Raw genomic sequence first — 16564 nt, forward strand, 5'->3', positions numbered from 1 at the left:
TTTCTCGTCCACAATCAAAACTATGTCGCCAATTCTAATAGGATAAGTTTTGTCATGCCATTTTTGTCTCTAAAGAAGTGTTGGTCTATATTCAATTACCCATCGTTTCCAGTACGTATCTGCCAATACTTGTGCAATTCTCCATTGCTTTCTGTTAGAAAGCTCCACATTGCCGAATGATCTGACATCACCTGGTCGCAGTAGCAGAAAATGTTTCAGAGTGAGAGCTTCTGGCTCATTTGGATCGACTGATATGTGTGTCAAGGGCCTTGAATTAATAATATATTCAATTTCACTCATCAAGGTTACCAAAACCTCTTCTTTTGGATTGATGGACTTCAAACTGATCTTCAGAGCTGTTTTAATAGATCTTATCATCCTTTCCCAGACTCCACCCATGTGTGGAGCTCCGGGAGGGTTAAATTTCCAAATTATATTTTTAGATGCGACTTCTTCTGAAATCTTTTTCTGGTCTAAGCTTTGGAACCATTTCTTAAGTTCACGTTCTGCTCCGACAAAATTGGTCCCGTTATCTGTTATTATCACCTTTGGTTGACCTCTTCTACTCATAAAACGTCGGATAGCAAGTATAGCAGAACTTGTGTCCAAAGATGCCGCGAGTTCAATATGGATTGCACGAAGGGTGAGACAAGTAAAGAGTACGCCGTATCGTTTTTCTACTCTTTTTCCTATTGCAACAGTCATGGGACCAAAAAAGTCAATTCCAACGTATGAAAACGGGAAAGAAAATGCTCCTAACCGCTCGAGAGGCAACAAACCCATTTCTGGAAAAAGAGGTTTGCAGTTTCGATATTTACATTCTTGGCAATTTCTGAAGCACTTCTTTACAGCTACTCGTATATTTATAATCCAATATATATTTGGAACGAAGATTGTTGACCACTGTCTCCAAACCTATGTATTTAGATTCTTGATGATACTTATCTATGAGGAGCTCTGTGAATTTGTGCTTTGGATCTAACAGAGTAGGGTTTCGCGATTCAAATGATATATCCAATTCTTTTGTATCTGGAATCCTACCGCCCAGACGTAATATAAAATATTCGTCCAAGAAGGCAGATAATTTAATTTATATAAGCGACTAGACTTTGGTAGAAATAGCTTTCTTTTCAGAATGGAAATTTCTTCTCCAAACGTTTCTTTCTGACACTTTCTGATCCATAACTTCATGGAATCTTTGATTTCATCTGCACTCAATATTAAGTCGGTCGGCCTAGACAGTTTTGTAATCTTGACAACTTTTTTGAAATGTAGAATCCAAGCAGTAGATCGAATGAGTAGATTAAATTTCGAGAATCTGGATATATTGAGGAAGTCCATCGGAAGAACTAGACTATCATTAATATCTAAGAGTAGTATCAGATTGTCTTCATTGGAGCAACGTGGTTCTTCCGGCCAATCAGTTTCAGGCAATTTTAGAAAATGTGGTCCAGAAAACCACTCACCTCCTGGCAACAAATCGATATCTTTCCTTTCTTTCATCGCTCGATCTGCAACATTCAATTCAGATGGTAACCAATGCCATTGCGACAAATCAGAGTCTTCGTGAATTTCTCTAAGTCGACAAGCTACGAAAATCGGGAATCTTCTTGATTCAGACCTGATTTGATGAATAACAACCATTGAGTCAGTCCAGAAGTGAACTTTATCAATTTCATATTCCAGTTCCTTCCTTATAGATTCTGCCATTCTACATGCAGTCACTGCTCCTTGTAACTCCAATTTCGGGATAGTTCGTTGATTCATTGGAGCAACTTTGAATTTTGCTGCTAGAAATGAAATGTGGACTTCGTCATTTTCAACCATCCTCAAAAAGGCGACTGCTGCATATGCCTTATCACTTGCATCGGAAAATAAATGCAAATCAACTTTGTTGATTAACGTAGAATTAGGAAAGTAATATCTATTGATAGTGACAGGAGTATAATGTTGCAATTGGGTCAACCATTTCAGCCAGGTGTAGATAAGTTCTTCTGTTATAGCTTGATCCCAATCAATATGACTTCTCCATATATTCTGAATCAGAATTCTAGCATTTATCATGAGAGGAGCAAGAAAACCAAGCGGGTCAAATACTGACATAACCGTGGGCAGTACTTCCCTTTTTGTTGGTACTTTCTCTCCATGGCAGATTTCATCAGGGATTTTTTTCAGGTTCAATATAAATACAAAATCGTCAGTCGTAGGAGACCAGGATATGCCCAGAACTCTTTCTAACATTTTTGAGTCCAGTTTCACATCTACTTGAGAATTAGCACGCAAGTTCTCTGGAATCGATTGCATTACTTCATTTGAATTACTTATCCACTTCACCATATCAAAATTTGTCTCTTTATGAACAACAATAACATTTCGAATTCTATCGATAGCTTCATCTATCGTATGGCAAGAGTCCAAGTAATCGTCGACGTAATGTTGTTTCTCCCAAATTTGATTGTTCATTCATAATTGTGATAAAGTATATATTTTCAGAAAGTTGATAATTATGAATATTAGTAATGAGTTCTGAATATTTACCTGTAAACAAAATTATAATTGAAGAAACAAATATTATTTCAAATTTATTTTGAATTTCAGTTTGCCACATTTTTTTATTGTACTTGGCATTTCATTGTATAATTTTATTATAATGAATGGCTAGTTCACCTATTTTGTACACTCAACTATGGGGAAAAAACTTAACCAGAACATGAGGCTAATAGCCATAGTTGTCAATACTGATAAAGAAGTTGAGAATTCTGAAATTTGAATATTCTTATTTTATCTGATTAGAATGATGTAATTGGCAGACACTTCATAATATTTTTTTGTTGTAAACAGGAAAGGAACCAAAAATATTACTCCTCTTCAGTTCGAACGAGGAATATTCAAATTTGAGGTTTGATGAATTGAAAACACAGGACTTTGTGCTCTTTAAGATTTTCGATCTATATGTTCAGAACTATCTAATGGTAGGTTTTAAAAAATCTCCAAATACAAATTAGTAGCTCTGTAGCTTTTCATTCGAATAGGGCAGCGATCTAAAAATTATGCTGTGCACAAAATCATGAATACTTCATTCTTCAAATCAAATTAGACAATACCTAAGTTTTCATTTTTATATAGTTATGGGGTTATTTTACTATTTAAATGAACCTGCTAGAAGCAGTTATTTGGACTACACTGGATTTATAGAACTGACAACATTGGATTTGTATCTATGTTATTATATTGTTATACCTGGCTACAGTGCTAGCCACTGTACTGCCCTGAACCTGTTTTGTAGGTATAGTTGAAAATTAATATTTTTTTGGTTAATGTTGGAAAAGTGTCTTTACCCTAGTAGTTCACATTTTCTTAATTCAATCATAAATATGGTCTAAATATAAAAAATGACTTGGAAGTTGATAGAGCTGCCCACTAAAATCAGCAATTTTATTATCTCTTTGTGGATTTCTACTTCTCCATAATTTAACAAAAAAAGTAGTACACTTCTATAGAAAGGAAGAAAAGAAATAATTACCATAAAATTTCTTTACAAAGATCTGTAGATCATGCACCGAAATTTCTTTCAGATACAAACCGAAAGAAAAAAAACCCTTCGAAATGGATCGTACCTGATCACCATTGGTAAGGCGAAATGCTGAAAGCGGAAATATGAACCTTAACTGAATTCTCAAAATAACATCCAGTATGTATATTCCTGTAGAGTATCACATATGACATCTGGACATTTCATTCTTTTGCCATATGTCAAGCTATTTACAATTTGAGGCAAAAGTTTCAATTTTGGTTTTTGATAACGAAAAAAAAAATTGAAAGGTTGACTTAAGACAGATAAGTACAGAATTGTTTTTTAATTGATTTTTTTCAATTTGTAGGCAAAAGACAAGTTACTGATTAACTGAACTTTTCAGTAGTTTATATAACGCAGTAACTTTTTGGGGTGAACTTTTCAGTTTGCCCTCTATTACACTTCTGCAGATTCTCTAGTGATTTAGCTTTTTAATTCTTCAGATTATAATAATAATAATAATAATATGTTTATTTACCAGCAATAGATAGAGTTTCCAATACATCATATGCAATTTCAGATAGAATACAAAAAAAGAAAACAATCAATTAAATGAAATGTTCTAGATATAGGTAATAAACATCGAGAGAACCAATTAAAACCCTAAGGTTGTGCATGGGAATTCTTTACTTATTGTATTACCAAATAATCTTCGAAATCTTATGAAAGGTTATATACCCAAGAAGTATTCTCTTTTCAATGTATAATCTCATTATCAACTCACCTATAAACTTTTTGAGTAAGATGTGGTGGCCAGTAAGACGCTAGCTGTATCTCAGCAGGAACTATTGGCATAGGAATGACTGACAAAGGTGTATTGTAGTCTTCAATGCCAAAACTAGGATAAGATGTTGGAGCATCAGGCATTTCACAAGGTCTCGAGTAGGTATTGACAACAGGTTCTGCTCCAGTAGAGAATACATGAATATGGCCTGTGTTGTCTCCACAAGCCATAGCTTGACCATTTGTTGATATGTCGAACGTAAGACACAGGGCTCCTTGAATACATCAATTTTTCATAAAATACCTGCTTTATATATTGGGCACACATTATTTAAAGTATGAATAATGAAGTTTTCATTACACAAGCAAATACAAGACATATAACATGATAATATGATCTTAAGTGTTAAGAACTCACAAGAATTCATTGGGAAAATAGAAAATGTGAGGTTGCGAGAAGGAGAGATCTCAGTATCCTTTGATGTATCTTAGTTATTTCCAAGTATATACATTCCAAGAACAATCGAAAATTTGAAGGATCTTTTAGATGTTGATGAAATACGTGGTGAAATAGTCGAAGAGTACATCCGGCTTTCCAAAATTTACATGGAACAAAATTGCTTCCAGTTCGCCAACTGTTTTTATAGGCAATATGAGGATACGGCAATGGGAAACCCATTATCTCCTTTCATGGCTAATTTGTTCGCGGGCAGATTTGAAATGGATGCAAGGGAAGAGTTAGATTACTTTCCACGAATCTGGATCCGATACGTAGATAATATATTTGCCATTTTCGATACGAATAGGAGTAAGGTAGAGAATTTTGTATTTTGCCTCAACAACAGTTTTGCGAGTATAAAATTTACGTTGAAAATTGAAAATAACGAAGAACTACCATTCCTGGATGTACTAGTTATTAAAAATGTCGATGAGGGTCTAGAGTTTGATGTATATAAAAAGAATACGAGCACTTTCAGGTATATCCCTGACAGCTCCCATCATTGCCCACATCAAAAAATGGCGGGACTACAATTTCTTGTCCATAGACTGCTCACATTTCCCTTGAGCAAAAAAAGGTATATCATTTTGCGCCAAAAGTTCCAGTACGAACTAACAACTTCGTATGTTTGATAAAAGTATGAATCTGACTATAAAGTCACCTCCATAACTTGGTATTTGTGATTTCAATGTGAAGTTGACGTTTTAGTTCACTTCTTACTTTGCGCTCTAAATTGCTATTCATAATTATTAACTAGAAAAATTATGTCATTCGAAACAATATGGAAGTTTTATAAATCTTCATAATTTTTGATATATTCTAAAATCTTGAAATGACATAAGTATTGTGAATAAGGTAAGTTTTCAGACTGTATTCAATTATTTTCCAATTTATGAAGGCAGCACTCTCATAGGCAGCTAGTTGCCTGTTGTTAACTTGTCTAACTAATCTTAATGAACTGAAGTCTATGGAATGGTTTTGTTGCAAAATATGATGGGCGACTGCTTATTTTTCAGGCTAGAGTAAGTGTTGGAAGGGAAATTAAGTAAGACTAAAGTGTACTATAAGTTGAGATGGTATTAAATTGATTTTTTGTGGATAAGACACACTGTTTCCAAAATAAAAAGACATACTAAGGTCAGAATTTTTTGCTTCACAAATAATCCGTGGCATGAATCCCTGTAGCTAGCCTTGCATAAATATCTGATGGATCTTTTTTGTAGAGAGAATACCGTATTGAAACGAAATTGTGCACAATTTCCCCAGAAACAAATTCCATAACGTAAATAGGACTCAATTTGTGTGGAAAATAAACTGATTTTGTGATAGTAGTGTCTAACTATCTTGCAACAACTCTCACTGCATGACATCCTTCTGCTAGTATTATACATAAGTAGTCGACATGGGAATCAAATTTTAGATTTTCATCAATGAAGAGCCCTAAAAATTTGTTTTTCTCCAGATTTTCAATTTTTACATTTTCCAAGTGTACTTCTATGTTACATCTAAATGTGACCACATTTGTTTTGTTAATGTTGAATGATAAAAGACTGGAATCACACCACTCTTTCACCCTTCTTATATGTCGACGATGATTTGATCAAGTAAATTTGAGGTGGTATTGCTATGCCAGAGGATAGTGGCGTCATCTCATAACAAGGAATTGCCTTTCAGAACAAAATGTGGTGTAAAACAAAATTGGCTCATTTACAACAAATTGAATGAAAAGTTTTATTGTAGGATCTGTTTGGGATTTTGTGAGAAGCGGTTTCCATATCTTGTTTAGGTGTAAGTGTAAAAGTATCCGTTAAACATATAATGATAACAATAACGATGTACTTTCCCAAGAAACATACAATTCTTATAGCAGGGAAAAAATCAATTCAAAAACTAACTATAACATAACTAAGTAAGAACAGAGCACAAAAGTCAGAACTGAAACTTGAAAAAAAATATAAATATACATACATATACACACATATACATATACAGATATCTCAATAAATATATGCTTGAATATGATTATCAACATGAACTTAAATGCACTCATATATCTATACAAAAAATAAATATTTTTAAAAATTAATCAGGAATTTTTGTTTATTAAATTTTTTCAAAGCATTGGGTAGCTCATTGTAAAACTTGACACCTTTATGATAAATCAAATTTTACCCAATATTTGTTTTCATTTTCATTAATTTTAAATTGCCTGAATATCTTGTTAAATGGTTGTGTTGGTCACTATTGATTTTGAAAGTCAAATTTGAATGTTTGAGCTTATTTTTGGCCAAATGATTGGAGGTACATAATTTGAATTTGTAGTTCAACTTGAATATACACCTTATAATTTTGTTCTGAAGTTTTTCAATTGGTTTCAATAAGGAATTTGAAGCCATTCCCCAAATTGATATAAGATATTGACTTTTGGAATATACTAATGAAAAGCAAATCAATCTAAGGTATTTCAGGGGTATATTTCTTATTTTGAATAACATTCCAATTACAGGAGCTATTTTTTTCTTATTTTCATTATTGAATTTAACTGGATCTTTTAAATCAATTGATATATAATATAGACCGTTTTGATATGAACATATATGAAGATTTCTGAAAATTCAGTGACATTGAAGCCATAAAGATATTTGATCAAAGTCTTTTGAAATATTAATTTTGATTTCTTGTACACTATTTCCATTGTAAATTAAAGTGGTGTCAATAGATTGGAAGAACATGAGTCAAATAGAAGTCATATCAATAGCTCTGTGGCTTTCCTGTTACATAAAAACAAAAAAGATGTGCATTCTCTATATCTTCTCAAGTGCAGCGGTACAACACAGGGCTAAAATGGATAATACTAGGCACTAGGCAAATAATGACATGGGTTATTGAAACGATAAAAATGATGGAGAAATGGTGTTTGGGTCATCATGGGAGTGAAAATGAAGCTGCTTATACTCTAAACTGAATGAATATGTTGATCATGACAATATATATATATTATTTTATTGCCATAGCAGGTGAACTTATGTTCAAATTGTATATATTTGTTATTTACATATTTTGAAAGGGACTATACAAACTATTTTGTCTACAATTTGTTTAATTTTTATTTTCTATTGTTATATTTTATCTATTAGATATGTGAATTTAGTTTTGCTCAAATTGTGTTTCTGTGTATTTGTGTTTTTGAATTCTTTCTTTTCTCTTATTCTTTGAAGTGCTATATATACCAGATTTTTTAACAAGCTTTGTCAATAATATTGCATTTTTTTGGACAATAAAGTATATGTCTATAACAGATTGTAAAGAAGTTCATTCAGGGTGGCTCTTTTTCAACTCAAATAATTTTTAGCTTCCAAACTATGAGCTTCAGACCATAATATATTCAACTTTGTTGAAATCTGTTCATGAAACATCTGATAATGCAAAACAATTGATTCATTTAAAAAAAATGATGACATGCTCTGGGGGTGCGATTGGGAAAGTTAGATCAAATGTGAATAGGTCAAAATGTGTCCCCCTGTATACTATTTTTGAGGTGTTTTTTTATTTTTCCTGAAAATCATTTTTCCAAAAGTTATTCAGGGTGGCTCGTTTCCAACTCAAATAATTTGTAGCTCCCGAACCATAAGCTTCAGACCATATGTTTTATACTTTGTTGAAATCTGCTCATCATGGAGCACCTGATAATGCGAAACAATATAGGGTGATCCATTCAAACAAAAAATGGTGACATACTCTGGGGGTGCGGAAGGAGAAGCAACATCAAATGTGAATATGTCAAAATTTGTCCCCCCTTATACTATGGTTGACGTGTTTTTTATTTTTCCTGCAAATACTTGTACCAAAAGTTATTCAGGGTGGCTCGTTTTAAATGGAATGCACTGTATATTACTCATTTGAGAAACCAAAAACAGGAATGTTTTGACTAGTTCATTCTAAAAGAGTGAATTACTATGTTGATGTCACAATAACTTCTGCTATTGTGCTAAACGCATTCAGACTACTTTTATTATCAACATAAACTAAATATTTCATGTAATAAAGTTTTCTTTACCGGGATTTTCCATTTGTAAGAGACAAAGATGAGGTTCAGCCAGTGCAATGGTGTCGAGTAACTGTATTTGGCCCAACATTGAAACAACAGCTAATCTGGAAGATATGGAAGGTATAAATTTCAAGAAGAATGGGTCTATCACTGTTTGCATTGGTGACACAGCTCTGAGCATCCTCAAGTCATATACCATCAAAAATCTATCGACTGCCAAATTGTTGTGACTGAAAAGTATTCTTGTAAAGTAAGTTTCTGCTGGGTTTATTACGAGAGTTTACCGTTTACTGAAACCACAAGTGACAAGAAGATTTCCTTGTACATCGAAATCGCTCAGGCTTCCTGTATGTGCTTCAATACTGTGTTCCACTTTAAGGCTGTTGGGATCTCTCAAATCTATCCGACCTAGGGGATTACCCGCACACACAAATCTACTGTGTGGCCTAAGCATCACACATCCCTCACCTACATCAGTCTAAAAAGTTAAAAAAATTACCACAGTTTCTGACAAAAAAATATAATCAACTTCATAAGAACCCGTCACTGAAAAGAGTGAAAGTTATTTCAAAGAGATATCAAAGTAACTGGGTAGCTTCAGTTTACACACAGTGGGACATCGAAAATGTATCGTGAGGCATAACTGCCAAGGAAAGAACTTTCTCCAAATACCCAAAAACACGTCAATATTAGATTTTTTATTGGTCAAGTTATTACACCTTAGTGCTATGACAAGTCAATAATGTATAAAATAAATGTAAACTACAATTAAAATTACCGAAAAGGAGTAGGTAGTACATAAATATTGTATATGATACGAGCACAAAATAAAGTAAATAAATATATAAATGTAAAAATAAAAATGTACATTGACGATAGTCACTCTGTAAAACTGAAGTCAGACGCATCATAGTAAGCATTCTCTGAGACATGTTTTTTTAGTTTCAGTTTGAAATTAGCGAGGGTTGCATTTTTCTTTGATTGAGGCAGTGAGTTGTACACTGACATGTATGAGTTACATCTCCTTGTTATTTCTAGTCTTTAGTTTGGTGCTCTAATATTATCCTTGTTCCTAGTATTATACGAATGGTTGTTACCATTTGTAGTAAACTTTTGTAAATTTTCTTGAATGTGTATCAAATTGCAGTATATTACACATGATGGTATAGTTAATATATTGAACTTAATAAACCGATTCTTACAGCTCTCCATTTGACCTATTCCATCTAAAGCTCTGATTGCTCTTTTTTGAATTTTAAATATTCTCGAGATATGAACAGATGTGCCCCATTTTATGAATCCAGGTACTATGAAACTTGCATGATAAGCGGTATGGGCAGCTTCATTACCGACTTTATTTTTTATCTGCCTGATTGCATGATAGATTTTTTGCTAATTTGTCAATATGGTGTTTCCAAGTTAACTTTGAATCAATGGTTAAATCAAGACATTTCACATTATTTGAGAGATTATGAGACAGCAAGAACATAACTGTTTGTGTTTTGCTTTTATTCACACATAGGCTATTCGCATTAAACCAGTACGTAGCTTCTTGAATAACTCGCTTTTCTAATACTGATGACTCTTCAATATTTTTTTTCCGAATGGCGAAGGAGGTGTCATCGGCAAATAGCGTTGTAAACATTGTCGTTGATTTTGGCAAGTCATTAATATAAATCAAGAAAAGTAGTGGCCCAAGCACACTACCTTGTGGAACAACATTCAATATCGTTCATAAGCTACTGAGTTTTTCATTATATGATACACATTGCTTTCTCTCAGTTAGATATGATGCTAGCAGATTGTGTGCTATGCCTACAAATCCATAGTATCTCAGTTTTTCTAATAAAATGTCAGTAGAGACGCAGTCGAGAGCCTTGCTCAGATCGAGGAATATGCAAAGTGTTGATTCTTTGTTTTTGAAACCTTCAGTTATGAAGTCGACTAATTCGAGCACTGCTTTCGACGTGCTTCTTCGTTTCCTGAATCCAAACTGTCTATCTGTCAAGATATTTGTGAACTCTAAATAATTTATCATTCTTATTGCCATCATTTTTTCTACAATGTTTGCAATTACTGGAAGTAATGCAATTGGTCTGTAGTTTGAAGGAAGATTGATATCACCATTTTTAAAGACCGGAATTATCTTTGCAATTTTTTGTTTTGATGGAAATACACCAGATTTCAGAATCAAGTTGACAATACATGTAATTGGTCGTAAAAATGAATGAAAGTCGTTTATTCAACATTTTAAATAATAATACATTTCATTTGTGTGGGCGAGTTTGTGTGGGGCCCTGCTATAGGCTAATGCCTCTTCAGGGTAATTGGTCGTAGTAGCGCAGATAGATTTTCTTTGTACATAACCACTGAGTAATTGTAAATATCAAGCGAGCCCGAGGGATTTGATGACTTCATTCACCTCTGCAGTATCAGTTTGATAAAAATGCATCGAGTTATCAGCATTGCATGGAACTTGGTGGAGATAGTTTGAGAATGAATTATTGGGTGTGCTCATTTCATTATTCATATCCAGGATTACATTTATAAAAAAGTCATTGAACTACTCTGATGTAAGACAAGAAGAGCTATTGGTGTGGTTATTCGTTCAGTTGTTTCATCGCCTTTTCTCTCTTCATTTTCATAAGTAATTATTCGTATTTATATATTTTTTCATTTAAATTCTGATTTGATTTTCTCACAGTTGTTAAAAAGTTTTAATTGATCGTTCAGTTTCTGGATTTCATTTTTTGCAGCAGTTACTTCTGGATATGAATAAATGCTAGGGTCACGCTTGGAATTCATTCTGACTTTCATGGAAGGAAATGATACTTCCATATAGTAGTTCAGGGTATTATAGTAAATTTGGATTATCTTGTTATCTCATGTTGTTTAAATAATTCAATCCAATTTTCTGTTGTTAATTTATCGAAGAATAAAGTTTTGTTTGCGACATTTTTATTCAAAATTATTTTATATTTTTGTAGAATCTCTCGTTCTGTGTTAATAGTTATAATTTGAGAATAATGGTCAGATAGATGGAAGTCAGAAATTTTTGCTGCCTCAACATCAAAATTTGTGAACATATTGTCGATGCATGATTTTGAATTACCACAAATTCTAGTGTAGGCCAAAATTTGTTTGGATAAGCCAAAAGATGAGAATATTTTTATCATATCTTACTGAGTTTATAGAATCTGTAGCAAAATCAATATTGAAGTCGCCACCAATAACTAGGTCGAAGGTTCTGAATTTTTCTGATAATATTTGGAGCATGGTAGAGATATTATCCTTGAAAATATTTATATGTCCACATGGAGACCGATAGATAGATACGACAATACATCTTTGTTTTAATAGCTTATTGCAGCAAGTTTTTAATGTACTTTTCCATGTTATATTCATTCAAAGCATCAATTTTTTCGAACAAAATATCATTTCTAATAAAAATACATACCCCTCCGTGAATGTATATGGATCTCGAAAAGGAACTAGCTATTATAGGAAGTTTTTACCTGAAAACCATTGCAAAGCCTTTGATCTTTTGAGCAGGGGCGTCATCTCTAAATATTTTAGACAGACAGATTTTAAACAGATTTTAAGTGGGAATGGGGTACAGATATACCTCAATAAAGAGAACTTGCCAAAATAGAACTGAAATTCGAGAAGTTATAATTCTTTTACTCTTTCTTTTTTGCACTAGTCTCACTAGTGGTACTTTTCTTCTGAAATCATCATTTTCCTTTGTCCATTTTACTTTTAATTTACCTGACATGATTAGAAATTTTTTAGATAGTTCATATAACTTCTTTATTTGTACTGCGTCTGTTTTTTTCAATAATTTATATTAAACACTACTTCTATTGAAATAACCCATTCAATCTCTCATCATTTTCTCTCCTTTAATTACTGGACACTCATTACACTTTGCTTCAAGTTCACAATTCAAAGATAAAAGTGTTCTCAATTTTTGTTGGCAGTTTCACAATTATTGCTTTAAAACACAATGTATAATAAAAGATATGAAGTGTGTTGTACACATCAAAATGGTACACAGCAATCAACAAAACTCTTCGTATAATTTAACCAAGACTAATCGCTAAATGTTTGAACTTGAATAGCTTACAATTCGTCTGAAGAGATCTAAAAATTATGAATTCTACTAGAAAAAAATCATTAAAAAAATAAATAGTATTCCCTAGTTTTTTATCAAGTTTCACGTTTTCATTAAAAACAGCCTTGTTTAATTAAATAAGTAACGAAATTTATGATTTAATTTAAACAAGATTTCTATGGCTGGGATTCAATCAGATAAGCGAATGAATGTCATTATGATGTCATCCATGACATGAATAGATTAAACTCATTCGTGTCATAAAGTCGTGATTTTATGAACGAATTGAGTGTTTTTTCGTATTATCATTAATAATTGTATTTTATCTTTTAATTTTGTACTCAGTACAAAGTGCATCTGCACTCTTTTTGACCTGTCATGAATGTATTGAATGCATAACATGATTAAATAAATCCTGTCTGTCTGTCTATTATCCAGATTTGGTACTGAAGATCCGATAAGGCAAGTGTCTTACGACAAAACATTAGATGTCTTCCAGTGAAGATGACAGTGTTCCATGAAAGTGAAATTTTACCCCTTTCATTTATTTTACTGTGTAGCAATCCTGTAAATGATATCTGATTCAATTCCATAACGAATATTTGGAATACAAACTGAATAAATAAAAAGTGTTTTTGGTATAATTCAGTGTTCATATAACAGTATTTGAAACAAAAATATTTTTCTATCGTGTAATTTAATGTTTATATGACAGTATCTGTTTCCAGGGGGCTTTTTCTTCTAGTTTGTGCCTGAAAGTCACTTCTTTGTAAGATCTAAATATCTTTGAATAGAGTTACCCTTTTTTGAAATTGATTGCTTCCTTCTTTTCTTTGGAAGATTCTCAAATTTTTTTCTAAAAATGTATGAAATCTATCACCATGATCAAGTAGGTGACATTTTTGTTCAAGTTTGACTTTTTCAATCTAAGAAGACTGTTATAAATTTTTCAACCACAAATCAGGTATCTAGATATACAATTATTCAACATCAGAAACATAAACAATTGAAATCTAACAAAAACAATAAACATATTGAGTATTCATCAAGTAAATATTTTCAAATCAATAAAGGTTGCCAATAACATTACCATCAACATGACACCAAGAAATAAAACTGCTGATAGAAAACTTATTGTTAACAAAACATTAGCCTACTTCCATAATTTGATGTTAGTAATAATTTCACTATTTTTTCACATGCTACAAAGGATAATTTGAAATTATTTTGAAAAATAAATCACAATAATAAAAAAATAACTGAAAAAATTTTTAAGGCAATTGATCATAACTAATCAAGGCTCTCTTGAAATTTTTGTTGAACCCCTCATCATATTCAGAATTGGTCCAATTCATCAGTTGAATACAATTTGAATGATACAATCATTTCTCATATTACAATGGTTTGATTGCAAGGTAAGTTCCTAAAGTTCCTAAAATTATCTAGTTCGCAAAAATAAATTCTTTCTGTTGAATTTTACATTCATTTTACAATTCAAAAAAAAGATAACTTACCACCATGCTCTCTTTACAAATACCGAGATTGAAATCAATGAGTTTATCTTGATGTCCGCCAATTAAAAATCTAGTTGGTGACATTTGAAGGATACATTGCATCTCGTCCATGTTTCCGGATCTGAAATAATATAATGTAAAAAATGTTCAATTTTCACCAATTCTTGTATGTTTTCGATAGACTCTTGTTAAAAATTTTTTTTATAAAATAATAGACAGTAACAAGCAAGATTAGATTAGATTAGATTTTTTATTGGTCAAGTTATTACACCTTAGTGATATGACAAGTCAATAATGTATAAAATAAATGTAAATTGCAATTAAAATTACCAAACAGCAGTAGGTAGTACATAAAAATGGTATATGATACAATCACAAAATAAAGTAAATAAATACATAAATGTAAAAATAAAGAAACATAGAGACAGTACCTACATTGACGATAGCCACTCTGTAAAGCTGAAGTCAGACACATCATAGTAAGCATTCTCTGAGAAATGTTTTTTCAGTTTCCTTTTGAAATTAGCGAGGGTTACATTTTTCATTGATTGAGGCAGTGAGTTGTACAATGATATGTATGAGTTACACATCCTTGTTATTTCTAGTCTTTGGTTTGGTGCTCTAATATTATCCTTGTTCCTAGTATTATACGAATGGTTGTTACCGTTTGTAGTAAACTTTTGTAAATTTTCTTGAATGTGTATCAAATTGCAGTATATTACACATGATGACCGAGTTAGTATATTGAACTCAATAAACCAATTCTTACAGCTCTCCATTTGACCTGTTCCAGCTAAATGATTGCCTTTTTTTTATTTTAAATATTCTCGAGATATGAACAGATGTGCCGCAGTTTATCAATCCATAAATTAAGGAACTATGAAACAATGCATGATAAGCGGTATGGGCAGCTTGATTACCGACTTTATTTTTTATCTGCCTGATTGCATAGACCTTGCATGATAGATTTTTTGCTAGTTTGTCAATATGGGGTTTCCAAGTTTATTTTGAATCAATGGTTATACCAAGACATTTCACATTATTTGAGAGATTATGAGACAGCGAGAACATAATTGTTTGTGTTTCGCTTTTATTCACACATAGGCTATTCGCATTAAACCAGTACGTAGCTTCTTGAATAATTCGCTTTTCTAATTCTGATGACTCTTCAATATTTTTTTTCCGAATGGCGAAGGAAGTATCATCGGCGAATAGCATTGTAAATATTGTCATTGAATTTGGCAGGTCATTAATATAAATCAAGAAAAGTAGTGGCCCAAGCACACTACCTTGTGGAACACCATTCAATATTGTTTGTAAGCTACCGAGTTCTTCATTATATGATACACATTGCTTACTCTCATTTAGATATGATGCTAGCAGATTGTGTCCTATGCCTACAAATCCACAGTATCTCAGTTTTTCTAATAAAATAGAATATAGAATAGAATAGTAGTATGTAGAGTAGTGACAAGTCAAACTGACAAACAAGAATAACCATAATAAAACGATAGTTATTGTTATACACGCTGATTACATCTAAAACAATTATTATGGAAAAATAAATAATAAAAAAAACATGTAACATATTAAAATATTAATGTCTCACAATTCAAATATTCGTCGATGGAGTAGAAACAGTGCCTTAACACTGAGTGCTTAACTCTAGCCTTGAAACGGTTGTAACTCAGACCAGTAATGTCTGTTGGTATTTTATTGTATAAATGTAAGTTGAGTGAATTTCGAGCTGATAGATCCAGTCTATAAAATTGAGGCCTCAGGTGTGCACCTCTTCGAGTAGGGTAATTATGAAAGTTAGCATTTGTAAGGTACTTAGTATTCTTTTTGTGAATCTCTAAAATGTTATAGAGTATGAAAATACATGGCAAGGGTAGAATTTTGAGTTTTTGAAATAGAGGACGACAGTGTTCTCTGTAAGAAACATTGGCTATGATCCGGATTGTTTTTTTTTTTGCTTTAATTGTTTTAGGCTTTAATTGCATGTGAAGACTGACCCCATAAAAGTATGCCATATGTTAGGTGGCTGTTAAAAAAAGAAAAGTATGTCTGTAATACCATACTTTGACTAAGA

The 16564-nt window shown here is 32.3% G+C and overlaps 1 protein-coding gene across 3 annotated transcripts in view; it reads right to left on the reverse strand.

The window, feature by feature from the left end:
- The window catches only part of PAN2 (PAN2-PAN3 deadenylation complex catalytic subunit PAN2), a 72215-nt gene that overhangs the window by 43665 nt on the left and 11986 nt on the right, over positions 1–16564 (reverse strand). For all 3 annotated transcript variants that reach the window (XM_074181798.1, XM_074181796.1, XM_074181797.1), the window contains 4 exons: positions 14473–14593; positions 9129–9322; positions 8854–9074; positions 4299–4572 (listed from right to left, as the gene is read on the reverse strand). In XM_074181798.1, the coding sequence (XP_074037899.1) occupies positions 4299–4572; positions 8854–9074; positions 9129–9322; positions 14473–14593 (810 nt within the window). The remainder of the gene's footprint in view (positions 1–4298; positions 4573–8853; positions 9075–9128; positions 9323–14472; positions 14594–16564) is intronic.

The sequence above is a fragment of the Leptinotarsa decemlineata genome, unplaced genomic scaffold, assembly GCF_025532065.1.
Source record: "Leptinotarsa decemlineata unplaced genomic scaffold, Ldec_3_MD MMD2_tig00026316_RagTag_RagTag, whole genome shotgun sequence".
In the NCBI taxonomy this organism is placed as follows: Eukaryota; Metazoa; Arthropoda; class Insecta; order Coleoptera; family Chrysomelidae; genus Leptinotarsa; species Leptinotarsa decemlineata.